Source organism: Peromyscus eremicus, chromosome X, assembly GCF_949786415.1.
Source record: "Peromyscus eremicus chromosome X, PerEre_H2_v1, whole genome shotgun sequence".
NCBI lineage: Eukaryota > Metazoa > Chordata > Mammalia > Rodentia > Cricetidae > Peromyscus > Peromyscus eremicus.
In genome coordinates this window covers 82,680,523-82,707,943 of record NC_081439.1, presented here as the reverse complement: position 1 = coordinate 82,707,943, position 27,421 = coordinate 82,680,523, and the positions used below count along the sequence as shown (strand labels likewise).

The 27,421-nt window shown below is 36.0% G+C and overlaps 1 protein-coding gene across 2 annotated transcripts in view; it reads left to right on the top strand.

The window, feature by feature from the left end:
• The window catches only part of Zmat1 (zinc finger matrin-type 1), a 57,316-nt gene extending 34,895 nt beyond the window's left edge, over positions 1-22,421 (top strand). For both annotated transcript variants that reach the window (XM_059250014.1, XM_059250015.1), the window contains 6 exons: positions 4,502-4,608; positions 5,643-5,744; positions 5,829-6,003; positions 7,502-7,567; positions 16,102-16,201; positions 19,864-22,421. In XM_059250014.1, the coding sequence (XP_059105997.1) occupies positions 4,502-4,608; positions 5,643-5,744; positions 5,829-6,003; positions 7,502-7,567; positions 16,102-16,201; positions 19,864-21,190 (1,877 nt within the window). In that variant the 3' untranslated portion in view covers positions 21,191-22,421. The remainder of the gene's footprint in view (positions 1-4,501; positions 4,609-5,642; positions 5,745-5,828; positions 6,004-7,501; positions 7,568-16,101; positions 16,202-19,863) is intronic.
• The last annotated feature ends 5,000 nt before the right edge of the window (positions 22,422-27,421 follow it).

The following is a 27,421-nucleotide window of genomic DNA, read 5'->3' as shown; positions in this document are numbered from 1 at the left end:
TCTTTCTGACAAATATATATTTAATATTTGTAGTTCTTTCCCAAATTAGTCTTTTTTACTCTTCCCTTATTTCCCTTCCTCACTTGACATGTTCAGCCTTTGACTTTCATGTCATATATCTATACAAATACAATTAAATATATCATATGTTAACTAAAAATTATGGAATAAAAGTATTTCAAGTAAGGCAAGTGTATAAATAATAACGGAAAGCTTAGATTGGAACCAAATAATGATAGGATTCATTAGGGCATTTGAATTTAATTGTACATTAAATGGAGTGGAAATTAATGATTTAACATGGGTCTTTAATAAATAATTTGATATATGACATAATCTAGGTTCTGCATAGGAGAAAAATATCTTATTTGTCAGGGTCTAGATAATTTTCTTAACATATCCCATTCATTTTCCTGTAGTTGACATAATTTCACTCTTATGTATGAATGAAACCCTTGTGTATAAATATTTTCATTATCCATTTATTTGTTGATGGGCATCACGAATACCTTGACTATTGTGACTAGTGCTCTAATTAACAGGAATGTGCAGATTTCTCTGGGAATTATAACAAAGGGTTGGTATAATAAGTATGCTTCAAGAGTGAATCACCACTCATCTTCTATAATTTCTCATTTCATGTATTTCAGTTTTTTATACTCTAAACTTGGAACTTCAACACTTTCATGCTATAATAACAAAGAATTTGCCACTGATGATAATTGTAGATGGTAAGGTTGAATCTCCACCTCTTATTAGGAACAGCATTACCTAAGCTTAAATGCAATAGATCTAAATCTCCACCATATTGATAGCAAAAGCTAAGCTAGCCTTTAATGCCCTTTGGTTTTGAGAGATGGGCCTTTTCTTTATGTATCTATGGCCACTTTTCTGGTTTAAGCTTCAAGCCTACAACTGACTGTTAGTTGATATACCCATGTTGAGTGACTCATTTCTCTCTAATGTAAATTCAGATGCCTAAAGTAGCCTGTCATTATTTGATTCCATTCTGAGCCTTCCATTATTATTTATTCTGTTGCCTTCCTTTAAATACTTTGATTCTGTTATTTTTATTAATTTTTAAACTGTGTATTAGTATTTTTAGTTAATGCACAAAGTAAGGTGTTTATTTCCTTTTGGCATTTTCTTGTATGTATCATTATACGTTGTTCTAATTTGTCTCCCTTCCCCATTGCCCTCCTCTGTGCCTGTGCTTCCCATGGTTGGTTCTCTGCCACCCTTGAAAGTAATCCCCATTTTGCTTCCTTGTCTCTCTTTTTCCCTCACCCCTTAAGATCTCTTCCTTCCCTTTCACAATCCCCTTTCTAGCTTGATGATCTGCACATATACATGTATGCATATGCACATACATATAAACACAGGTTTATATGCATACATATAATTTTAAATCTGGGTTCCACATATGCCAGAAAACATACATTATTTGTCTTTTAGAATCTTGCTTATTTCACTTAGCATGATTTCCAGTCCATCCATTTTCCTGCAAATGTCGTGATTTCATTTTTATTTATGGCTTAGTGAGATTCCATTGTTTACATATATTTTAAAGCTTAGACAACACCTTATTATCTATAATTTTCATCCCAATTCCCTCAGAAAGAATGTACTGTACTCTCTTACATCTTTTATCACCTGAAACATTTTGGTCTGGGGATTATAGTTTTTCCATACACATCTTATCTTTCTTATTCAATTTTACTCTCCTTGGAGTTAGGGATTAGTCATTTCCAACATGTATAACAGTTGTGTATATATAATGGAAAGAGTCAAAGTAAAACAAAGGTTTATGTACCCACTCCACCAAAGAAAACATGGCACTTTATTTCAATTTCACTTGTTCCCACTTTCCTAACTCAGAATGTACAAAGTGCTATTTACTGTATACATTTGTGTTAAGGTCTAAGGGTTTAACATGAAAAGATCCACAATTATCTTCATTTTTGTCTACTTCCTTCCAGAATATGTAACATAATAGTATCAGTAAAGCTAAATCATGTTGGAATATATGGAGGGCGTGAACTAAAGTATTGGTATGTGGAAGTCAAAGGAAAAAGTAGATAGGAAAGGATATTACAAGTCAGAATTGTTAGGAATCAGTGATTAAGTGAAGAGAATGGCTGAGATTTTGAACCCAGGTACATTGTGCCATTTGATAAACAAAAATAGACCAAACTTTATTTGAGAAAATAAGTTGAAGACAGTAAGTCTTAACAGTAAGATTCGGAAGGGGAAAAAATACAGTAGAGTAAACATAGATTTATTAAGGAAAAAGAACTCCCGAGAGTGGGCGGGGCTCCCAGATGCGGTATGACAGTTTCCTCCTCAAGAAATTTTCCATCAGTAGTAATATTATTTTGCCATCAAGGGATTACCTGTCCAGAACTTTCTGACAAGCCACATGATATGATCCTTTACAGGCTCACTGCTAGTGTCCTTGTGCACTTTCTTGCTTAGGTCAGCAAATGGACATGCCCATGTTCTCACGATTAACCCTGAAATCTGAATCCGGTGTGGTAGACTTACTTATCAGTCATTTAGAGATGGGCCTAGAGTCTGGGTCCACAAGGATGGTCCTGGATCTTGTACCCGTGCTGAGCATCCTGAAATCTGGGAACTTCAGTTCCTGGGGACTGACTAGGTGTGTAAGGGCTTAGTATAGGTCATGGAGCTCCAGGAGCCAGCTGGAACCTGGGTATGTGGGAAGGTGTCCAGCTCTAAGATCTAGTGGGACAGACCTGAACACTAGTCTTCTAGAGCATGGGACTGCAGGTTCTAGCATGGAGGGTGATGCTGCAGGTATTAACCTAAAGGAATAATGTTCTAGTTGGCACTGTGGCAAGCTAAAGGTTCTGTCTACAAGTACAAGCCTGGAGCTTGTGTCCACAATAGCTTGCTTAAGAGGTTGGGGTCTATGTAAGCTGGCCTGATGGAGCAGGACTTACAGGAATCAGCCTGATTGTAAGGCTAGCCTGAAAACCAAGGCTGTTGAGGTCAGTCTGGTGTTTGAGGTCAGTCTGATGCTAAGAGGAGGTTGGCCAGACATTACAGCAGCCTGGAAACTGAAACTATTGCACTGCCCTGGAGCCTGAGATGGCAGGATCCAGAGAGTTCCCAGAGCTGGCTTAGAAACTCAATCTGGAGCCACCTGCCTGATTAGTCTGGAGCTTTTGGGTGCCTGCTAGGTGCTAAGTTTTAACAACGTGTGCCCACTATTAGGGTTCAAAGTAAAACATGATTTTTATTACCTGCTTCTTCCTCACACACAAAGTATCTTCCTTCATTCTGTCCCACCTAGGATTAGAGAAGGAATGATCTAGGTAAATGAAAGTTTCCATCTTATATGCTATTCAATAGATTTTATTTCTGAAATACACCTAGGTACTATAATCTACAGCCTGGTTTCCTTAACTTCTGCAAAGGTATTTTGTGAATGGATAATTATTTGAATTGAGGTTCTACCATTTTGCTGGTATCTATCCTCACCATATATAGAAATCCCTACATGCTTTTTATAAAACAAGAATTATAGTAAGTAAAATGTTAAGACGACTTCTCTTGTCTGCCCCACTTTCCGGAGATAAATACATTTAAATTTAGTTTAAATCATTCTGTAACTTTCTATGTGTATATGTATGTATATTTCATGCTATCATTGTCAGAAATGGAGTATATTGTATTTTAGTAAAACTTTTATTTATTCAGTATATCATCCATGAAAGTGTGTGTAATACAGACTTACTCATTTAAATAGCCAAATAATAAGCAAAAGTATGATTATTTTTATTAATAACCTGTAGATAAACTAATAAACATTGGCAGCAGAATACACTGAAGCTGTTTAGGACATTAGATATAGGTGTGGACCCAAAGTGTAGATATAAAACTATTTTATATGTGCTATTTATTACAGACACAGGCACTACAGCATAAACTTCTTGATTATAGTACATGGACATTACTTTATATATTTGGAGGAAGACTTATGTGAGATTTGTGTATACAAATAAGTACCCTGGTATTTTTGCGGTGATGGGAGAGATTTGCCTATCATATATAGTTGTGATTTTTAAATAACACTAGAGCCATATCTCAAAGTATATGACAGTCTTACGTACCTTAGGGATTGTCTTACATTTCTTAGGATTGTCTTCTGTAAAACAAAATATCAAGGCTATTTTTTTAATTCAGCCTTTCATTACTGATTCCTTAAATCATTCTATAAAGTTCATGAAGTTACCTATATCCATTTAACTATTCCTTTACAATGTTATTGCCTGGACTTACCATTCTAAATTGGTAACTATTGCCATATTATACATTAAATATGTATGTGTGTATATGTGTATATACATGCACACACATATTGCACATTAAATAACATATTAGAGAAAAAGGCTGCTACTACATACTCCCAAACATTAAAATTTAATTAATTCAAATTTCATTGATCTGATAGAGTTTTTCTTTACTTTATTGATAGATGCCACCTGTGATGGACAAGAAAGACCTGCATATTTTACAGATGATTTTTGTCGAGCATGTGGAGTGGTACTGCAGCTTGAATCAGAAAGGATTTCACATTATGAGGTTGGTTAAATGCAGTGGGAATAAGGATGAGAAATCATATTTTAAGTGTAGCAATTCAACTTCATATAAGTCATCTTACTTGATTAATTTAAGAACCTGAAACATGGTAACATTTCTATTTGACAGACAAGAATATTGGCTCAGAAAAAAGATAGTCACATAAAAATTTAAGTTTAGGAAATCTAGATTAAACTCAGTGGTTTTGACTGCAAAGTTTCTTTTCTTTCCTTCACACCATTCTGCCTCCCTTTGTATTCTCTATTATTGTAGTGAATATAATGTAGGTATTAGCAAGTTTGAGCGATACTGTAGAACTCCCAGAGTCTCCCTTTATAATAAATGTAGACTACAGATTTGACTTGTCAGCATCCTGCCATTGAAGTTGGAGAGGCTCATCCATTGACAGTTAACAGGTGCTAGGAGGTAGGAGATCATGAGGCCTCATCACTCCCTGTGCATCTATTGGCAATTGATGGTTGCTGGGAAAGGGAGACATTTTTTTGCAGTGATGTAGTCACTGATAAGGTGCTCATAGTCCTGTAAATATCTTTTACTAATCTTCATGTAGGCAATCCTAATGAAGATCATTGTGGTACACATAAAAAGACACGAAAGTAGAAGAGGTAGTGAGTTGGGAAGAGGGTATAAGCAGGCCCTGGAGAAGAAAAGATAATAGGAATATAATGAAAATATATACATGCATGAAAATATCATAATGAAACCCATTATAATGTTTAACTAACATGATAATACAAACATAAAAATACTGACTTGTAAGTTGTAGAATCATTTTATTTTCATTTTAACTGAGGTTTAGAGATTTGAAAGGAGTGAAACTCTTTCTAGTTATTGCAGTCATGGGTTGAGGATGTAGCTCAAAAGTATGTCACTTGCCTAGCCTGTTCAAGGCCCTGGCCTCAAAAAAATGTTAATGAAAAGACTACTAAAACTGATGTCTCCTGACCTCACATTCAGAGAGGTGTACATTTTGGGAGTCTATTGTTAAATAAACAAAGTCATATCTTTTTTTTCAGAGTGAAATACATGCTCAGAATGTTAAGTTCTATTTTCAAGTGCATGGGGAACAAAACAAAGTGCCTGGTAGAAAAGTGAGTATGCATGTTGAGAATTCTCAGGTGAGTTGTCTATGTTGAATGTTATAATTCTGAACTGTAAGTTTTTTAATCTTTCCAAAATAAAAAGAATTGTGCTTTTTACAGGTGTACAGAATTGGAGACGTCAACAGAAACAAATTTAGTGGTTTCTGCAACATGAGTTTTGACTCCTCAGCTGTTGCTCAATCTCACTATGTGGGAAAGAGCCATCCACAAAATCAGAAGCAATTACTGGAAGAACATGACAGAGTATCTCCATCAGGATGTCAACCAAAGATGGGTAAGATTCTGTTCATCTCTTTGTCTCCAATACATAATATATATTTTCCCCACACTGTAACATCCCTTTTGGGGAGCAAACTTTTACTACAGTTCAAACAACTTGATTGCTCTTCTGCTTAGTAAATCACTTTTTGTGTCCTTGTCTATGGAGATAACTGTTAACTAAATTTTAAGAAATATTATGGCCACTATTTAGTTTACTAAATCCACATAAAGCAAGTGACTGCTATAAGCTACAAATAGCAATAAGCAGCTAGAGAAATAAAAAAATCTTGGATTTTTTTTATGTTTCCCCCCTTGCCATAATTTTTGGTGTGCTACTTTCTCAAACTTCATCTCACTTATCTATTCAGATCAATGTCTTCACTATGGTATAGTTATATACTATACTGCATATACTATATAGTATACTTATGACCAAAGCTGTAAAAAACAAACTAAATTGCTGAGTCTCCTACAATCCTGATGATCCATTATTTTATTTCTACAAATATGAAGTACCAGAGAATAATTACAGTATGCTAAATCCCAAAGGTACAGAGCGTTATAGAACATTGCCTCTTCCTTCTAGTAATAGTCAGATGAACAAATAAAAGACCTTCTACTGAATTACCTGAACTGGCAGAGTGCATTTTGGAAAACAGCTCACATTTTGAAAAATTCACATGCTACCACAAAAATTATGATTGATCAGCTGGAATAAATAATTTGCGGATTCTTAGGAGCTTTAACACTATGTCACTAAGGCATTGATTCCTAAAAAAAATTTGTCAGCATTCATGTCCAGCACATCATATAGATATTGTCCAGAGCAAAGTTATTACCTCAGTATATTATTAGAATTTATTATTTCTAATAAGCTAAACTATAATAATTTTTATATTTATTCTAGTCTCTCAAATTTTCATATACTTATTTCCCTATCCGTTGATTTAAAGAGGGACAGAGTCATTGTGCCTTACAAGAGAAACCATTTTGTAAATATCTTACCTACAGTTCCCAAATTCATTTTTTTGCTTCAAGGAGGAGAGTAATTGAAAGAGACATACAATAAAACATACAGTTTCAAGTTATTAACTGCTGAGAGTTCATTCTGGTGTAAACATCACAAATCAAGACAGACTAGATACGTTGTTCAAGAAAAATATCAACCTAGAAGTTCATGCCATCTAATTTACCCTTTGAATTGCAAAAGAATAATCTTGAAATGGCTCCCATGCTTCTATTATTTCCTTAAATGAAAATGGTCGAACAATACTGGATGTAATATATTCCTTCCTTCCCATGTCTTTAGTGTACAAACTAGGTAACAGACTGATATTCACATTTGTCTCACAGAAGAGCCTTCACAACTTAATTTCCTTTATCCAGAAGCCCTGTGCTGAAAATGTAGAATGATAGTACATTTTTCGAGAATTTCTTTAGTACTTTACAATGGGTGCAGTTCTACTATCTGATCACACGTTGCTAATTTGTCATTACAATTATTTCTGCAGATAAACCCAATACTACTTCAGCAGCACCAACCTTCCTAAAGTCTGTTATTGTGAAGCCTCCTCCAGGTAGGAATAAAGACAAAACTCTTCCTTTTTCCTCTAGCAGCACTTTGGATCTGGGTAATCCAAGCAGACAGTGGAAGTTCTTTCCTGCTTCTTTTAATAATCTGCTAATGCTCCACAACATTGTATTAGGAGCAAAAAGAAATGAAGCTAGGAGAACATTTCTAGCTAAATAGCAGAGAAATGTCTTCCAGCAAATCCAATACAAATGACAAACAGGAAAAGTATTCTGTACTCTTTCACAGGAAGTTTGTAGTTTATCAAACATACTAGTTTACTAATAAACCACTTTCTTTTTATTGATTCAAGAACTGGTAGCATTCAAGCAATCAAGGCCATATATTTTGATTTGTTTTTCTAGGACATGAGAGCCAGAAAGTCTTTTATGTCTCTTAATGTTAAAATCATATGTGTGTGTGTGTGTGTGAGAGAGAGAGTGTGTGTATTTGTGTGTGTGTGTGTGTGTGTGTGTGTGTGTGTGTATTTCCATGTTATTTTAAGGAATTATTTCAAATTATGATACAACAATATTCATTTGGGGTGCTAAATTAGTCATTCTCGGTAGTGTAAATAGCAATAAACCATTTTCCCTAAAGAGGAAATTATGTGGACTAGTTAACAATACCTCATTGCAGAAGACTATGGGTATATATTTTGTGCACACATTTTGCTAACAAAGGAAATGAAACATCATGGTCCATAGATTTCTATGATTTTGACTGATAGAAGTAGAAAGGTTCAAAAATGACCAGATGGTTTAGAGCTAAGAAAGGGTAGCAAATTTTCAGGTACAACATAGAGACTGGCCTTGACTGGAGAAATATATCTGTTCTTCTATTTTTTCATCCCCACCACATACAAGCACCTTCTCACTACTAGTGTATCTTATTGCCCTTTCTTTATTCTCTCTTATACCTTCGTTTCTTCAACTCATTGTATTTCACTTGTTCTTATCAGATAGACTTTATGCTCCATGTGAAAATATTCATTACTCTTGTCTTCGTAAAATTCTGTTCTTTCCTTGCACAACTCTTCATGGTCTGGTTCTTCTTTGTTTCTGTTTATTTGCTTTCTATATCAGTTCTTTGTCAGTTCATTGCCTAGATTTAGGTGCTCCCAGGTTTCCATTATTGCCCTGACTCTACAGCACAATTCTTTGTATTCCCCTGATTTTACCTGTCATCTGTATTCTCATAACCTGTCCATCAAACTTTAGACTACATGTCAAAATGGGAGATATTACTACACTTGGACACCTCAAAGCCATTTTAAATCAATACTCTTCCAAGTAAAAGCCTAAAGTTAACTGTCAACTCCCCAATACCACACCATTATAAGTTTCTAAAATGAAATGCCAAGTTGTGGTTGTTTTATCTCATGAATTATTACTGTCCTCTTAACTCCATCCCTTCTCTTCCTGCACTGCTATAGGTCTTTACATATTCCTAGAGCTTTGCTAGTCAGGCTGTGAGGTACGGACTGGCATTATTGGTATCATTTGAGAGCTTATTCAGCCCTGCTTATAGACCTACTTAGTCATAATTTACTTAACAAGACCTATCAATGATTTGTGCTTAAGAAACTTGAAGACACAGAGCCATAGCCTTCTAAATACTTTCCTTCCTACTGGTTTTGTCTCCATGAATGCACTCTCAATTCAATTACTGGAATGTTTCATTCAAAACACAATTATTTCCATGACACTGTCTAACTTGAATTTCTTCACTGTTTTTCCAACTTCTAATGGTGAAATCTAAACACCACAGCTCTCTCTCTTTCTTTTCCTCTTCATGCTTGTCCTCTACTACTGACCTACTGTTATCTATGCACGTCAGTACCTGCTTCCAAAAAAAAATTACCTTACTTCTTTCATTTGTACTCTTTCTCATACCTTGTTGCCTGCGATATTTCTATAACCTGCTTCTGACTGATTCATACTCATTCTTAAACATTCTGGTGTTACCTGGACACCCTTTTACTTCCCTTAAGGCTACTTCTCCTTCTGTGTGTCTACTTGTTTCTCTACATATTTTTTGTCCCATTTCAGTTTAAGATCTTTAAGGGAAGAAATGCCATATAATTCATCTCTCTTTCTGGTACTAGACATAAAAACAAGCATGGAAATGTCCCTACCTCAGTAGAGATTGGTTTAATATATGCATTGGTGAACTATTAATAACTCTTTATCTCAAGTGCTCTCCCTTTGTTTGTACTATTTCAGTGTCCTGCACAGTGTGGTTCAAAGTGCTAAAACATTTGTAGGGACATGTAGTTTTACCTGGTATTTTAAAGAATATTGATTTAAGTAAGCATAAAAGTAGAAGTAGCAGTGTATTTTAAAAATAGATTTCTGAAGAAATGATGAATTGCCAGTTGTTGGGTATTTTTCCTACTGGTGAGCTGAGAGTGTCTGAAATGTGTGGCTTCTGTGTAAATTTGAACTGAATCTCAATGAGAAGTATTTGGACTGTTGTTGCTGCTGTGGGAGATAGCATTTTAACACTCTGAAATGTTAAGGCTATTAGAATGAGGGAAGAAGAATATCTTAGTTTGCTTTCTGTGATAAAGTACCATGACCAAAAGCACTTTGGAAAAAAAGGGTTTATTTTATCCTAGCATTTGTAGTCAACCATGGAGAGAATTCAAGTCAGGAACCTGGAGGCAACAACTGAAGCAGAAACTGTGGAGGAATATTGATTACTGGCTTGCCACCATGGCTTGCTCAGTCTGCTTTCTTATACAAATAGCACTACTTGCCAAGGGGGTGGCACTGTCCACAATGGGCTGGGCCTTCCACATCAATCATAAATCAAGAAAGTTCCCCACACACTTGCCCGCAGTCCAATCTGGTCAATTTTCTCAGTTCAGGTTTCCTCATCCCAGATGACCCTAGCACTTGTGTCAAGTTGACAAAAATCTTACCAGCAAAAAGAATTTGGGTGATGTTCTTACCTGATCATGAAATGGCATCAGTAAAACTTAGTCTCCTTACTGAAAGCATTTTCCACTAATCTCTGAAGCTAGTGCTCAAAGAATAGATGTACCCTGTCATACCTCCTGTCTCCTGAGCATAAACAGTTGAGCATTATGAAAACAGCTCATTCATCTGGACATGGTGGTACATGTCTACATTGTGAGTACTCAGGAGGGAGAGGAAGGAGGATTACTGTACACTATATGTTTGAAACCAGCCTGGCCTACAGAGTGAGTTCCAGTACAGCAAAGGCTACATAGCAAAACCCTTTCTCAAACAACAGCAACAAAAGAAAACCAGCAGCAACAACAAAAACATATCTAGAAAAATTAAATTAGCTAATGAGAATTTCAGAGAACACTGACAACAGAATTCCATGTTAAAAGTGAGCCAGTTTTAAGAAAAATTATGGAGATGTAGAGATAGCTCAGAAGCTAAGAGCCCTGGCTTCTCTTGTGGAGGATCTGAGTTCAAGTCCCAGCATCTACATTGCAGTTCATGGCTATCTTTAACTCCATTCTCAGAGGATCTAACACCGTCTTCTGTCCCTCATGAGCACTGCATAAACACGGTACACAGACGTAAAGGCAAAACCCCACTCTATACATAACATTTTGAAAAATGCAACTTAATACCATATGGCACTTTAATGATTCCACTATTTTCATTTTCTCCTTTCCATCTATCTTTGCCTGTTCATCTGATATTATGTGCATGTCTCTCCATATTTGATCTTTTTCTTCATCATTATCACTGCTTGCTTAAGTCTCTAATCTAGCTCAGCTCTTAAAGCTTAGGATTGGCTACAAGACTAATAGAGAACTAAAGTATGTATGTATTTTTTAAATGTGTTTGTTTTAGTTACCTTACTAATTCTAGCTCCACTATTGCACTTAGATATCTCAGCTTTACTAGTATCTCAACATATCTAAAATTAAATAATTTCTAAATCCAACTTAAATTGCAAAACTTTTGTCTTTGCCAGTATCACTGCTATTAGACACCTACACTCGAATCTCTCACTGCTTAATTTCCTATATGCTTTCTATAAGCAGGTATCACCAAATCTACTATTTCTCTTTTCTGTACTTCCCTTACATTTTCATTACCATCTCTTCACATGTTAACACTATTGGAACCATAAGTATATGGCAGTCTTCTGTCCCTTAAACTCCTTTGTGTATGATAATTAAAAATTAAAGTAAGACTTTTTAAAAGGTGCAAACAAAGCTGAGTTTCCAGGTGAACTTAGAAGTGATTGTAGCAGAGCTACACAAGCCCAAGGAGCACTCTCTGTGATAAGAGAGTGGAGGGTGTAAGAAGCAGTAGAGACAGTTTGTAAGATTGGGCCAGGTAGTCTACAAGATGGCTCATCAAGCAAAGGTGCTTGGTGCTAAGCCTAACAACGTGAGCTCAGTCCCTGGAACCACATAATTGAAGTAGAGAACTACCTCCCCTAAGTTGCCCTCTGGCCTCCACATGCACAACATGGCAGAATGCTTGCACAACATAATACACACATCATATATGTGCACATACAAAATAAACTTCAAAATAATTTTAAGATAATTGGGCCAAGAATTCTGATAACTGGGGCAGTGAATAGGCTTGCTGTCTATACAGAAAGGATTTATATATTTTTACTTACTATATCTGAGTTACCCATATTCTAGAAAATGGTAGCATAAACATGTGGAAAATCTAAGAGTTTAGGTAATAGTAATCACACCACAGTTCTGGAACTGCCTCTAAACCTTTCACATGTGACCAGCAACCCTTTTAACTCCTGTATTTCCACTATTAGAATTTTAATAATGATGGAATCTGTGGAGAAACACAGGAGGAACTCAACAGAATATGGTTCAGTAACCTTTATAAATACTAAAGAAATATACGAACAGTCAAGTTTAATGAGACTTTATAATCACAAAGAAGATCACTAAATTCAGTAATCTAGACAGAACTTCAACAGTGACTGCATAGTAAAATTATCTAGAAAGCGTTCATGAAGTAGGACAGTTCATTTCTACCCCTAGAGATTCAGATTTAATTGGTCTCATGTGAAGCTGACTAATATAATTATTCTAGAAAAAAAATGATGAACATGAGTGTATGGAAAAGCGAAGGTCTAAGGACACATGAACATTGTCCACATGACTCTACCGTATAAGCAGCTTTGAAAACCACAAATCTAGAGAAACCCCAGAGTCTTGTTTATCCTGCATCACTTTGGTACACTCTCTCTATATGCTGTTGATCAAGGCCCTTTCTGGTTTGGTTTTCACATCTATAAAATAAAGGTAGCAGGGCTGGAGAGATGGCTCAGAGGTTAAGAGCACTGACTGCTCTTCCAGAGGTCCTGAGTTCAATTCCCAGCAACCACATGGTGGCTCACAACCATCTGTAATCAGATCTGATGCCCTCTTCTGGCCTGCAGTCATACATGCTGTATACATAATAAATAAATAAATCTTTAAAAAAAAAATAAAGGTAGCAATAGTTTCCTGGAAAGGGCTGCTATGAAGACCCAGAATTTCTGGTTGAGTAGTTCATTTTGTAGGAAGTCTTCAGTTAATAATCTTTAAACTGAGGACTTACAAACAAACTTGAAAGAGGCCAATAGATAACCAAGGAATTATCAAAAAAAATGTTCCATTCAGGATATTTCTCACGTCTCTGATAATCTACTGACAATATTAGTTTTCAAAACTAATTCTCAATTCCATTATAGAAATTGAACTCTGTTCTCCAGGAAAGAGTTCTAGGAATCTATACCTAACACCCCAGGTGATTCTTACCAGAGAAATTTGGTAAACATTGTACTTGATGTTAGTGAATTGCCATCCTAGTGTTCATTTATGGTAACAAGAGACATTCCAGTTCTTTTTTTTTTAATGTCTGTGAATCCACACTGTATTTTTTCTAGTTTCAAAGAATATAGGAAACCAAATTAGAAACAGAAAGTTATTTAGTCAGCGTGCAATAAGAGCGTAGAGACAGAAGATGATTTTAAAGAATCATTCATTCAAAGTTTTCAAACACACAAAAACATTAAAGCTGTAGGTATGTGTGGGAGTATCATATAATATTTGATACAGGTATACTTTGTGTAATATATGAGACGTTAAACACATTTATGTCTTAAGACATTTATGATTTCTTGTAGTGGAATTTTACAAAATCCATTTCCTTGCTTTTTGAAATATACAGGTTGTAATTGTTATCTGTAATTAACGTACAATGGACTAACACCCCAGACCTTCTTGCCCCATCTCACTGTTAACAGTACACATTGACCAACCTATACACACCCTTTCCTTGCTTCCTATTACCCTTGGCCTTGGTGATGACCATTCTAATCTAAACTTCCATCGTATTAAATATTTTATATTTAACATAGGCAGAAGGTACATTTCATGCTGGCTTATATCACCTAAAATAGTTACATTCAGTTCTGTGTTGTCACAAGAGACAGGATTTTAGTATTTTTTTTTCATGACAGAATAACATTCATTGTGTGTATCATGTTTTATCCACTCAACAATTGGTGAGCACTTGAATTGTTTCATTTCTTGCCTATTGTAAATAATATAAAATAATCATGGGAATGCATATGTTTCTTACATATTGATTTCAGTTCCTTTGGATATACACTAATACTGTATTTACAACAACACATGGTAGTTATTTTCTTATTTGATAAGTGGCACTTTAAATGGCTATTCTAATTTAGGTTTCCACCAACATTTTCTCCACATCCTCACCAGCCTTTCCTATCCTTAGGGTTTTTTTTTATATTAGCCATTTTTCTTCGGGTATGGTGGCATCTTCTTGTTCTTTCAGTTTGCATTTACCTGATGCTTAGTGATGTTCTGTGATTTTCATGTACTTATTATTGGGCATTTGGATGTCTCCTTCTGAGAAATTACCAAAGGATTTGTTGTTGTTGTTGTTGTTGCTCCTGAGGTTTTGGTTCCTTATGTATTCTGGATATCAATTGCTTGTTGTACACACAAATCACAATATTTTCTCCCATTTGTAGATTGTTAATTCTGTTTTGTGCTTCTTTTGTTGTGCAGGAGCATTAACATTTTTTAAAATCCTATTTGTCTGTATTTGCATTTGCTTCCTAAATTTTGAGAGCCTTTTCCAAAAAGTCCTCATGTATTACAGTATCCTGGAGCATTTTACCTGTGCTTTCTTCTAGTAATTTCACAGCTGTCAGTCTTTTTGTTGTTGTTTAGTTTTGAGATTATACTTTAGTTACAGCCTTGATCCTTCTCTTTCCTCCTTCAAAGCTCTCCTATATATTCCTCCCTCTCTCCTTGAAATTATGACCTCTTTTTTCATCAATTGTTATTGCCTGTGTATAAGTGTTTGCCCCTATGCCAATCTTATATTTAAGTCTTTAGTCCATTTTGAGTTGACCAACGTTACTGGTGAGAGACTGAAATCTACTTACATTTTTATGTAGATAATCAATTTTTGAAAGACTGTTTTCTGTATAAAGGATGTTCTGAGTATTCTTACCAAAACATTCATTCAAATTTAAATGTAACCTGTTGATTGCTGGTCATTAACAATATGTATTAATAGTGAAGATGTTATTCAATATCATTTTTATTTTACCCTGCAAGTAGTCTCTTGTTTCTGTAAATAATTTTTGTTCAACAAAGGTCAATACACTTGAATATGACTAACTTATCATCCTTTAAGTTGATTAAGCTGCTGTTTGATTTACAGGAAGGTGATTTTGGTTGTCCTTAAAATTTATATGGTACCAATTTATTGCCTTGTCTCTAGAATAGTGTTTATTTTATACTTATCTCGTGAAAGTTGTTCACTTTCTTCTTCTGACCAAGAAGAAAGTGGAAGGCTGGTGGGATTTAGAAAATAAGTTTATTCCTGCTTCTAACTCTACTTTGAAAACAGAATAGTGAGCTGTTATACAGCCTCTTGATAATTTTGGGTTTTTTGTTAACAGTTTGTTTGGGGGAAGAATTTTGTTTCGGTTTTGTGTTTTTGTGGTTTTTTGTTTTGTTTTGTTTTGGTTTTTACTCATTTTAAGTGGCAACTATCATTTCAGAATTTTTCTTTGAACTTTTATCCTATGCACAGGGCTCACTGATTTTCTTTTCTAAAATTTGTGGGAATTATTTTTGGCAAATAGTGAACAACAGTGATTTAATAATAGCGAGCAAAAAAGCTGTTGAAGAACAATGAATAATAAGTTTTTTAACCATGTTAAGTTTGAGGTCCTTGATATACAGTATATATAGCAACCACAAGCAAGCAGATAGCAGATTCTTAGGAAATAAATACAGACTATAGATATAGTGTATAGTATAAAGAATTGTATGCATTGAATGTAGAGACAGGGGCTAAGAGATGCTAACTCTACTCTTTGTTTCTGTGGGTATCAGCAAGTGATTTTATGTCTTGGGACCAATCTTTCTTGGGAAATTTCATGTAGAGGGTCTCTAATAAATGATTATCCATCACTGACATTATATGATTCTAAGTGTTTCCATATTTATCTTCTTAAACTCTATCATTTTTATAGCCTATAGAATGAGAACCTACGTATGCCATATCTGCAGTATCACCTTTACATCTTTACATATGTTCCGGTCCCACATGCAAGGAAGTGAACATCAAATTAAGTAAGTGGTTTTGGCCGAAAACATTTTCATGTTACCAAAGACCAAAGTTTCTAGTCAAATGCTCTTTAATATACTTTACAAACTTTCTAGATATTCATTTTCCTATAACCTGAACCTAGAAGTGGTAGATGGTATTTGTAACATAATACACACTAGTGCCAAGGATATTTCCTAATCACAGTAATGAACTGGCAGATCTGTCTGGCAAATTGGTACCCCCTCCTGAATAGACAACATTATTTTTCTTTGTAGATGTGCTGAAAGATCATTTTTTCAGGCTAGCCATGCAAATACAAGGCATCTCAAAAGGTTTTCTTAGTTCCAAGGATTCAGTGATCTAATCATCATCTTTACAGTGAGGTATATAATGGTTAAGAACAAAAGTCATGCTGTATACCTAGAATACAGAATCCACATTTGTTTTTAGTCACTATTAATATATGGTTTTAAGATGAGGAGAAATTAGTGGCAATTATACAGTAGGTAATTTTGGTAGCAGAGCAAAGGGTCATTTATGTTTTGTGTATTTTTGGTTGTTGATTTTTAAATCAAAATGTAAGATTTATTATTTTATCCTATAAGAAATTATTTATAGTATTGGAGTGTGATTACTTAGCGCGGTCTTAGTTACTTTTCTATTGCTATGACAAAACACCATTATCAAAGGCAACTAATAAAAGAAAGCATTTAATTGGGATTAACGGTTTCAGAGGGATAAGAAATCATGATGATGATGCAAAGGCCTAGTGGCAGGAACAGCTGAGAACTCACATCTTGATACACAAATAGGAGGCAGAGAAAGAACACTGAGAATGGCCAGAGTCTTTTGAAACCTTAAATTTTTCCCCCAGTGATACACCTCCTCCAACAAAGCCACACCTTCTAAAACTTTCCAAACAATTCCACCAACTGGGGACCAAAGTATTCAAGCATGAACCTATGGAGGCCATTCTCATTCAAACCACCACAGCGACTAAATTGTTAGACTCAGCAAATGGAACTACATTTTAGACATTAAAAAGAAAAGCTCAGAATTTTAAATAAATAACCTGTCACATCTGTATATCTAATCAAAGAACTGGTTTTTAAAATGTTACACAGTTTATTAGGACATTAGTTATTAATGTTGATTAGACACATATACCAACATGTATTAATATTTGTAGTATTACAGTAGAATGAGATCATTCCACTCTTATGGTCATCCTCTATTTTTATCCCAGGCCTGAAAATTTATTAGCATGTATTTCTTATGCAAAATAATTGGTTTCATTGTGATGTTTTCATGTATTTCTAAAACACAATTGGATCATATTCATTCTCCCATTATATCCTAATATCCTCCCTCTTCCCTAATAGCCCCTCTTGTACTGTGATGGGAGTTTTAAAAAAATATCTAGATCCCACAAATGAAAGAAAACAGTCAAGACTTGTCTTTCTGGCTTTCTGGGCCTGGGGTATTTCACTTGACACCATGATCTCCATGTCTATCTTTTTTTTTTTTTCAGCAGACAGTATGATTTTTATTTTTCTTTGTGATTAAACAGTATTTCTTTGAACATCACAACATATTCTTTATTTATCTGCTGGTGGTCACCTAAACCATTGTGTAATTTGGCTGTGGTGAATAGTATTGCATTAAGTATTGCTGTATAGGCATCTCTCCTGTAAGCAACATAGGATTATTTGGGGTATATGTCTGGGAGTAATATAGTTGGATCTTATGGCAGTTATACATTTAGTATTTGAGGAACCTCCATATAGATTTCCATAGTGGCTACACTAATTTACATTCCTACCAAAATATGTATTCATTTTTTTCGCTGCATCCTCATCAACATTTGTTGTCTTGTGTTTTCCTTCTTTAATAAGTAAATTTTGTTCTTTAACAATTTTGTACATGTACACTATGTATTCTTTTTACTCTCCATATCTCTTCTGTTCCCTCCCCACACACACACACACACCCTACTAACCACCTTTGCTTTGGTTCTCTTTAGTGTTCCACAAAGTTTATTTAGGGCTGTCTGCATGGTCTTGAGTTTGGAACTAACCATCAGAACTTTATGTGATCACCATTGGGGTACACATCTGGATACTATGCTTACCCCTCTCCAAGAATCTGTTGGTTGACAATAGTATGTAGTAGGACCTCATGAATCCTTTTCCTCTTCATAGCTGTTAGGAGGGCCCAACTTCTGTGGACCTGGTAACAGTATACACTGCTGCTGTAAGTTCATAATTGTCACTACTGTGTTATGCTTAAAAGATACAATTTTTAGCCCCTCTCCCCACTCACCGGACCTTAATATTCTTTGTGATCCATCCTCCCCAGTATTCCTTGAATATTAAGTGGGTGGTGTAAATGTCTAGTCTAGGGCTGAGCCTTTATTCTCAGCATCTTGGGCAGCTATGGGTCTCTGCATTTATCTGCAAAGGAGAGGATGCAGAGACTAGCCTTTGTCTGTGGGTATAAACCTAGACATTTAGAGGATGGTTTGATGCTGTCTTACCATCCCTCTCCAGAGTCTAAGACCTCTTCAGCCATGGGTTTTGGAGCAGGTTTACAGCGGTAGGCATGATTCCCTCTTAGGAAGCACACTCCAAATCCATTTTCTCTCTAATGTTTCCATGGCTATGCAATTCTAGAAGCTGTTCAGAAGAATATGTATCCCGCAGCTGTTGAATCAAATACTGTATGCTTAGTCCATTTGATTTATGGTGCAGTCTAACTCTAAAGTCTCTTTGATCTCTTTAGTCTTACAGTATATATTCAGTGAATCAGAGGGATAGTTGGGATTTAGAAATATTAAAATGCGTGGGTTTATACATCCACAAGTAAAGCTGGACAACATGAGATGAACCTTTTAAGATGGTTCTTCATTTCAGCAACAATGAGTTAAGCTGAGAAATACAGGAGACTCCTTCTTTGGGGCCAGCTTACTAATAGATCATAGGCCTCCCATCTTAGACTGTATTTTTTGCAAGGTTCTAGTTTCTGTACTTTGGAACTCACCAAGAGTTTCCTTCTCTCTTCTGCTAAGAGCCCCACTGAGGGGCACCTTTCTTATCCATAGGTTATTGCTGTGCATTTGGTATTATGGTTCTCTTTTTAAATCTCTTACATTCCAACATTCAGTATTCCTGTAGTTCACTTGGTTACTGTCTATTGTTGCACTCTGGTATCTTTCCACAGCATTCCCTCTCCCCACTGCTCTTCATCTGTGAGTTTAATTCAATATCATGGAGAAAATGAAAGTGAGTGTCAGTGTCTCCACTCTACCTACCATCTTCTAAGAAATGTTTTTGCATAAAATTTGTGAAATTCGGCCGGGTGGTGGTGGCGCACGCCTTTAATCCCAGCACTCGGGAGGCAGAGCCAGGCGGATCTCTGTGAGTTCGAGGCCAGCCTGGACTACCAAGTGAGTTCCAGGAAAGGCGCAAAGCTACACAGAGAAACCCTGTCTCGAAAAACCAAAAAAAAAAAAAATGTGAAATTCTGGAGAGATATCTGACTATCCATGCTATGTCTTTTGAGCATCAAAATTCTTTTTTATAGTTTTAAATTTTTATTTCAGCCTTTGTAGAGTTTGTTTAAACTAATATTTTAGAGCAAAGATAATATTCATAGTAATCAAAACTTTGTGATATTTTCTTTGTAGAGAATCTCATGTTATCAGTCAAGTGAAGAATTCAAAGAAGATGCAAGATTCTTACCAAGGTGAATGTGCAGATTATATCAAAGTGAAGAAATCTAGAGAACTAGAGTGCAAGGCTCATTTCAGGAAGATGGAAGATAATTACTTGGAAGTCCATGGGTACAGAGAAATGGTTGATTCCAGACCCAGACATAAAATGCCTGAACAAACACTTCCACTTGAAAATTTCTGGGCACACCCAGGACCATATAATAATTCTCGAGCAGTAGAAGACCAGTTACCTCATTGTTCACCAGCACAGTCAAAAACATATGACTCTTTCCAGGATGAGCTTGAAGATTACATCAAAGGGCAGAAGGCCAGAGGACTTGATCCCAATATTAGTTTTAGACGGATGACAGAAAACGATAGGTATAGGGATCATAGGTACAGAGAAAGGGTTGATTCTGAACACAGACAAAGGGTGTGTGAGGAAAGATTTCCATTTGAGAGTCCACACACCTTCCAGCGACAATACAATGGTTCACCAGTGGAAGGCCAGTTACCTCACTGGTTACCACCTCATTCAAGGAGAAGAAATGATGATTTTCAAAATGAATTTGATGATTACAACAAGGTGCAGGAATCTAGAGAACTCAAGCCAAAGACTTCTTTTAGAAGAATTGATAGTGCTGTTGAAACTCATGATTACAGAGAAATGGTTGACAGAAGATCTAAGCATAGAATGTTTGAGCAAAGATTCCCATGTGAGACTTTCCAGACTTACACAGATCCATACAACAATTCACAAGCTATAGAAAACAAATTACCTCATTATTTACCAGCTTATGAGAGCCAACAGAGCTTAGACTCTGATAGCTACTATCATTTCACCAGAGATTATTTCTCAGAAAAACCTGTTCCCCTGAGCCTTAGTCAGCAAGAAAATAACCCTGGCTCCCACAGTGTAGAATATGACATTTACAAGCAGCTGCTGCCCCCATATGACAGTGCCAGTGCCCAGGAAACAAGTCATAAAAGACGACATCAGAAGAGAAGACGACACCTGGGGGAAGAGAAAGAAAGGCCAGAGAAGGAACAGTCCAAGCATAAAAGAAAAAGGAGCTATCAGGATAAAGATTTAGACAAAGACAAGAGTATCGAGCAAACAAAAGAAGAGGAAGATAAAGCTGGAGTCAGTTCTGAAAAAATCAAGCATAGAAAAAAGAAAAGAAAACATGAAGCATCCTCAGAGAAAGAAGAACGTAAGCACAAGAAAGAGAAAAAGAAATCTGTTGAAGAGAGAACAGAAGAGGAAATCCTTTGGGATGAGTCAATTCTTGGGTTCTGAACTTATAGGATACCCAAGAATGGCTAAGGGAAAACAATCCTGACTTAGATAAAGACAGGACTAACTAGTGAAGTTAAGGAAAGGGAGGTATAATATCAGCTCAAAAACCTTTAGGGCTTTTGTTTGCAAAAATTGAAATTGAATGTGAGAAACACAAGACATCTAAATCCAGCCTTTAAGGAAGTGCTTTGAGGTAAACCTACTCAAGAATTTTGAACTTTTAGTTTTACTTACAGAAGAGTGATTCAAGAAAATCTGTTGGAAATTTTTCAAGTAAATTTAGATAAAATCAAACACTTCAACTAAAGAGAAGAGTTCACAAAACAGTCTCTCTCCCTCTCCCTCTCTCTGTCTCTGTGTATGTATGTATATGTGTGTGCCCTCTGCTCTGCTTTCCTCTCTTACCTACTCCCCCCCATCATTCCCTCCTTTCAAAATGTAATTGAAAGAAGGACCACAAAGTCTAAACCTAGCCTTCAAGAAGCAAGAACATAATACTAAGAAGAATGGGAGAGGAAGAAACCTACTGAAGAAAATTCAGAAGATGCAGTGCTTTCTACTTCGCCGTTTTGTTCCTTTAAGGTTGAAGAAAGGTTGAACACGTTTGGTTTAATGAAATTTGTGTTATTTGTGTATTTGTACATGTGTACAGCAAATCGCTAACAAAAGCCAGATGGAGTAAAAATATTCAATATGCTTTTTAAACTTACTTTCTCTCATTTTCTAAGAAAGAAAACTTATTCTATTGCTTATATATATAATATGGTTTTCTTAAGTAGAGGTGTTTCTACTTGGTCCATCAAGTTGCAATGAAAATGAGTTGTTTGCTCATGGAAATAACGTCCTTAAAATGGTGAATTACAAAGCAGTCTACAGCCATACCACCCTGAATTTTTCCCAGTCTTGTTTGATTTTGGAAGAATGGTCAGGCCTGTGGGAGACCAGACTTCACAGAACCCATTCCTTTTAGAATTTGTGTTTGTATTGGTGGTATTTTACTACTATTGTATGTTAATGTTTCTGTTTTCTCCAATGAAAATGTATGAAGCAACTTAGACCTTTTTTGTTAAATCTAATTTGCAGTGTATTTTTGTATTTTCTAGTTCTGAAAGTGGAAAATTCATGTATAATAAATTAGATGATATATACTTTTAAAATGTTCTCCAAAGGGCTGATAGAAATCAGTCTATATTCTGAAAAATGTTTATATTAAAGTGTTTTAATTTCTAAATACTTCTTTGTGATCATTTCCATCAAAAGATGATTGTTCTACCCATATGAGAAACAAGAAATGGAGTTTGCAACTAATTTTTAGGAAGACCACACAGTGAAGCTGTAATTTCATTTATTCTACAGATTGTTTGGTAGAAGTTAGCATTCAGAAAGTGAAGGAGAAAAATTTTATAAGTGGTTAAGTACTATGGGGGTTTGTTAACTTTAAATTATATGATTTTTAATTTTTTCTTCTAGTGCACTATGTTTAATGACCAGTACTTTCTGTAAGAACTTGAGCATTATTACGCTATAGTAGGAAGTGTAAAGGCCTAAGATTTCCAAATCACAGGATTATGATCTTAGTTGTGCCATCTGGTTGCTACATGATTTTGCAAAGATACCACCAGAACCCAATATGCAGTCCAGAGACAGAAAATATAAAATATCATAGGCCCTGTATATGCTAATCTTGTCAAAAATCATACCAAATGTGATGGTGATATATCTGCATCTGGGCAATCAATTTTATATTTTTCTGAGGTTTGAATTAATGACAAGTGGAAAGTAGAACATAATGATGATTGGGTTTATTCTTAGATGAGTGAATTATTCCAAAGAATGTTAAGTTGTCATAAAATCAATTTCTCTTCCATGATACTTTTAGTATAAGATAAATTTATATGAGTGTATTAACACTCTCTTTAAAGAAACATTTGAGATACTGATTAAAAAAATAGTAAGACAGAGAAAGTAGACTGAATTTCCAGCCATAATGGTGGCAAATTTTCTTTTGATCACACACACACACACACACACACACACACACACACACACACACACACATTGTGGTCACATAAAATGTTAGAAATCAATTGAATTGATAGAATTTTTAGAATTGGTAGATTCTTTTTTGAATATCCATTTTGTGCTCAATTCTGTTGGAGACATTCAAAACTATCACATATTTTGTGAGTAAACTGGGAGCAGGACAGATGAGAACAGGAGGAATCAATCAGGTTGGGGGTGGAGGGAGAGAGTACTGGGAGAAACATCTGGAGTTGGGGAACATTTGGGGGGTGATGTGGAAAGCTAGTGCAGTAGAAACTCTCAGGATTCTACGAGGGAGAACCTAGTGAGAACTTCTAGTAATGAAGAATACAAAGCCGGAACTGCCTGTCTTCTATAACCAGGCAAGGCTTCCAGCAGTGGGACTGGGACACCAACTCAGCCACGAAACCTTCAGCCTCCAAGATGTGCTGGGGTAATGGTGGTGGTGCAGAACTTGTGAGGGCAACCCAACTAATGACTGGTCCAACTTGAGGCCCATGCCACAAGAGGGAATCCATGCCTGACATTGCCTAAATGGCAAGGAATCAGAGGCCGGACAGCCCAGAGACCCAGAAAAGAATCAAATATGACTGGAAAAAAATCAAGGAAATGATTACTAATGATATTGTGCTATATTCATTGATTCGGGCCTAACCCAGTTGTCCTCAGAGGGGCATCATCCAGCAACTGATGGGAGCAAATGCAGAAACCCACAGCCAAACACTAGGCAGAGCAGGGGAATCCCACAGAAGAGGTGGAGGGAGGATTGCAGGAGCCAGAGGAGTCAAGGACACCACTAGAACACAGGACACAGAATCAACAAATCTCTCTTAACTACTTCCAACTGACAAAATGAGTGATATAGAAGAGGACAGCAGTTACAGTGCCTCAGAGGAGGTCCCATCCAAGGGGCCACTATAAACCTCAACAGATGGCAAAAGTCCAGAACACAAGTCAGGAGGTAATAATCATACACTCTTGTGGGGAACATTAAAAGTCAAAGTCAATGAGGAAAATTGCTACAAAAAAATTAAAATAAATGTTGTTTAGTAAGGTGAAACGCAATTGTACAACTGGCTGGACTATGTATCAGAATTCTGTAGAAGGATAAGGTAGTTAGCTGTCAGACTCCTCCATAAGGAAGAAGCACCTGAAAGTTTTGCAAAGAAAGTCAGTTAAACTCAGCATCCAATTGAAAATTCAAAAGAGAAATAAATAGTAGAATATTATTTTAAGATTTGTTACATTTGTTTATGCTGTGGAACTTTTTTTTGATGATGCAAAGATGTGTTACATTCTTTTATGTTGCATTTGTTTGACTCTGTAAAGCTGTGTTACCGTGCCTACCTAAAACACTTGATGATTTAATGAAGAGCTGAATGGCCAATAGATAGGCAGGGGAGGGATAGGCAGGGATGCCAGGCAGAGAGAATAAATAGAAGGGGAAATTTGGAGGAAGAAGAAAGAGCAAGAGAACAAAGAGAGGAAGATGCTAAGGGCCAGCCACACAGCCACACAGCCAGCCACAGAATAAGAGTGAAAGTAAGATTTACAGAAGTAGGAGAAAGATAAAACCCCAGAGACAAAAGGTAGATGGGATAATTTAAGTTAAGAAAAGCTGGCAAGAAACAAGCCAAACTAACAAACTGGGCATTTATAATTAAGAATAAGCCTCTACGTGTAATTTATTTGGGAGCTGGGTGACAGCCCCCCCAAAAGAGCAAAAGCAACCAACATCAGAAATATACTGAGTCATTTTTATAGGATTGTCTAGCAATGTTTCCAAAGACACTGGTTGGATATCATGAATAGCTTTCCAAAGCTGTGAGTTTGATGACAGAGTATCTGGCAGCCTCCTTTATCAGGGAACATGAGTGGTTAGGATGTGGACCCTGGAATTAGCTTTTGCTAAAATGAAAAATGAAATCCAGGGTAAAAGGCATGACCAATTGAACTGACATGAAAGTCTCATGCCAGTAGGGTGCCACTTAGGTATATGGTTCCCCTGTTCATAGCATCCTCATGTTTGGGAGAAAGGACAGACAAATTGGTATTTACCTCTCTGTTGATTAGACTTTTAGGATGTTGGTACACTCGTAAGATCCTCCACTGTGCTAAAGAATCCATCCCCGTGTCATGTGAAACATGAAGAGTAATTCATCTTCCCTTTAGATGAGGTTTTACTGGTCTGGCCTACACAGCCAAAGACAGGATCAGCAAACTGCTAGCAGGTCTTGTTTCTCTATGCATCCTTATCTGTAATGAAGTTAGCATGCAATTTTCTCTGGTGGAAAAGGGTTCTACTTGAGTCTAGGGATGTCCTGCCATGCAAGTGTATTGTAAATTTAACTCATTTTACTCAAGTATTCCATTTTTTTACAACCTGATTTTTTAAATATACCTTATTTTGAATATTATTTTATATAAACAAACTTTAACTTACTTTAAACTTGTTTTGAGTTACTTGCTTCAGGTTTAGCATTGATAACATATACTTTATGTATATGTTGTCCTTATAATGGGACATATATGGTCTTTCCTTCCAAGCTTATCTCTGTAAATGAATTAAATTTTTACTTAGTATGGCTACAAACATAGTTCAGAGCACACTAAAGAAATTTGATCATTTATAAGGTGACTGGTCATTAACTTTTATGTCTCCAAATAGCTTAAGCTTTAACAAAGTTATCAAAGACACAAGTGATTAAGCATATAACTTTAAGTTAGTTTTTTTAGCATTAATAGATCCTTATAATCCTAATAATTTCTAAATATTGATTTTCAAACATGTATTCTTATGTCCTCCATCAACCCTGGATAATTTACTCAGACCTTCTGTGACTGCCTTCTGTTGCTTTGCCCTCTTCTGTTACTTCTCAGGACAAATTTTCATTTCATCATACAAAATCCACCCTTACCAAAATATCTTAACACTTTATAAATTTTGTATAAATTACTCAAATCTTCTGTAACTTGGCTGTAAACCTTATCTTTTACATCCAATTAAACATTTTCCCTCATATCTACATACTGTTTCTTTCCATTTCCCCAAACAAAAGTTGAATCCAAGTTACAAATATGGTATTCTGTAGCAAATTAAACTTCCCCATACACAGATGTTTGTTTATTAACCCCGTTTGTTATGTTTTAAGTTAACTTTTTTTCCTGCTTGGAATTTTGCAACTTTTTAAAACCATCCCTCAACAGTCTTACATATACTGAGAGAAAGAAAGTTTACATTCCAGCAAAGGCTTCAGAGATATCCATGCCCTTAAATGAGGGAACATTTTGTAAACAGAAACCAAGAAAAAGAAAGGCCAAGAAGAGGGGCCAGTATTCAGAGATCTAGGCATCTGCGCTTATATTTAGCCATCTTAATTTTTATGTATAAATTTCTCTTTAAAAAACTTTAATTGCCATGTGATAAAGAAGAGTAACCTCTATTGGAAAGTTTACCTCTTAGCTATTCTCAAGCATATAATGTCTTCCTCCTGTCCTGGTGTTCTTCTCTCTTTCAGAACCAGATGGTCATACTGACCCAGGACAGAGGCTTTGGAAAAAGCTTTTTAAAAAACATGCCTGGTTCTAAAGTGGGCAGACCAAATCCCATCTCCAGAGCCAGTTTTTCAGTGAAGTAAAACAGCACATGACAATTTTCCATTACTATCCATACCCAGAAGTCATTTGAATCTCTCTCAAGACTGAACCCAGTGACCTACATAGCCATAGTGAGTTTGTGTATGACTCCAAATGGAGGCAGACAACCTCAAAAGTTTAACTAGGATTTTTCTAGGATCTAACCTAAAGGCCACCAAACAGAAAACTATAAAATACAACTAAGAGTATCTAGACATAATGGGGCAGAAATGAAGCTAAATTAAAACTGTAAAGGTACAAGCAATAATATTCAGGCTTGGTGGGACAGAAACAAAGGCAGACTATAGACAGACTATGTCAGTTTATGAAAGCAGGCTTGGAGACCTGGTAGAAATGGCAGAGATTCCCAGTAGAAATGGTTGTCATTAGGACCCTGTATAACTTCTATTTCCAGTCTCCCTCGGAGCCACAAAGACAAAGCTTTCCACTCCCACTCCCAACCCTCTCCCCCACACCTGCCTTAGAAAAATGTGCCTTGCATAGAAAAATTAGCCTTGTATCCCATAGCATTTCTGAGGGGGGTTCTGGACT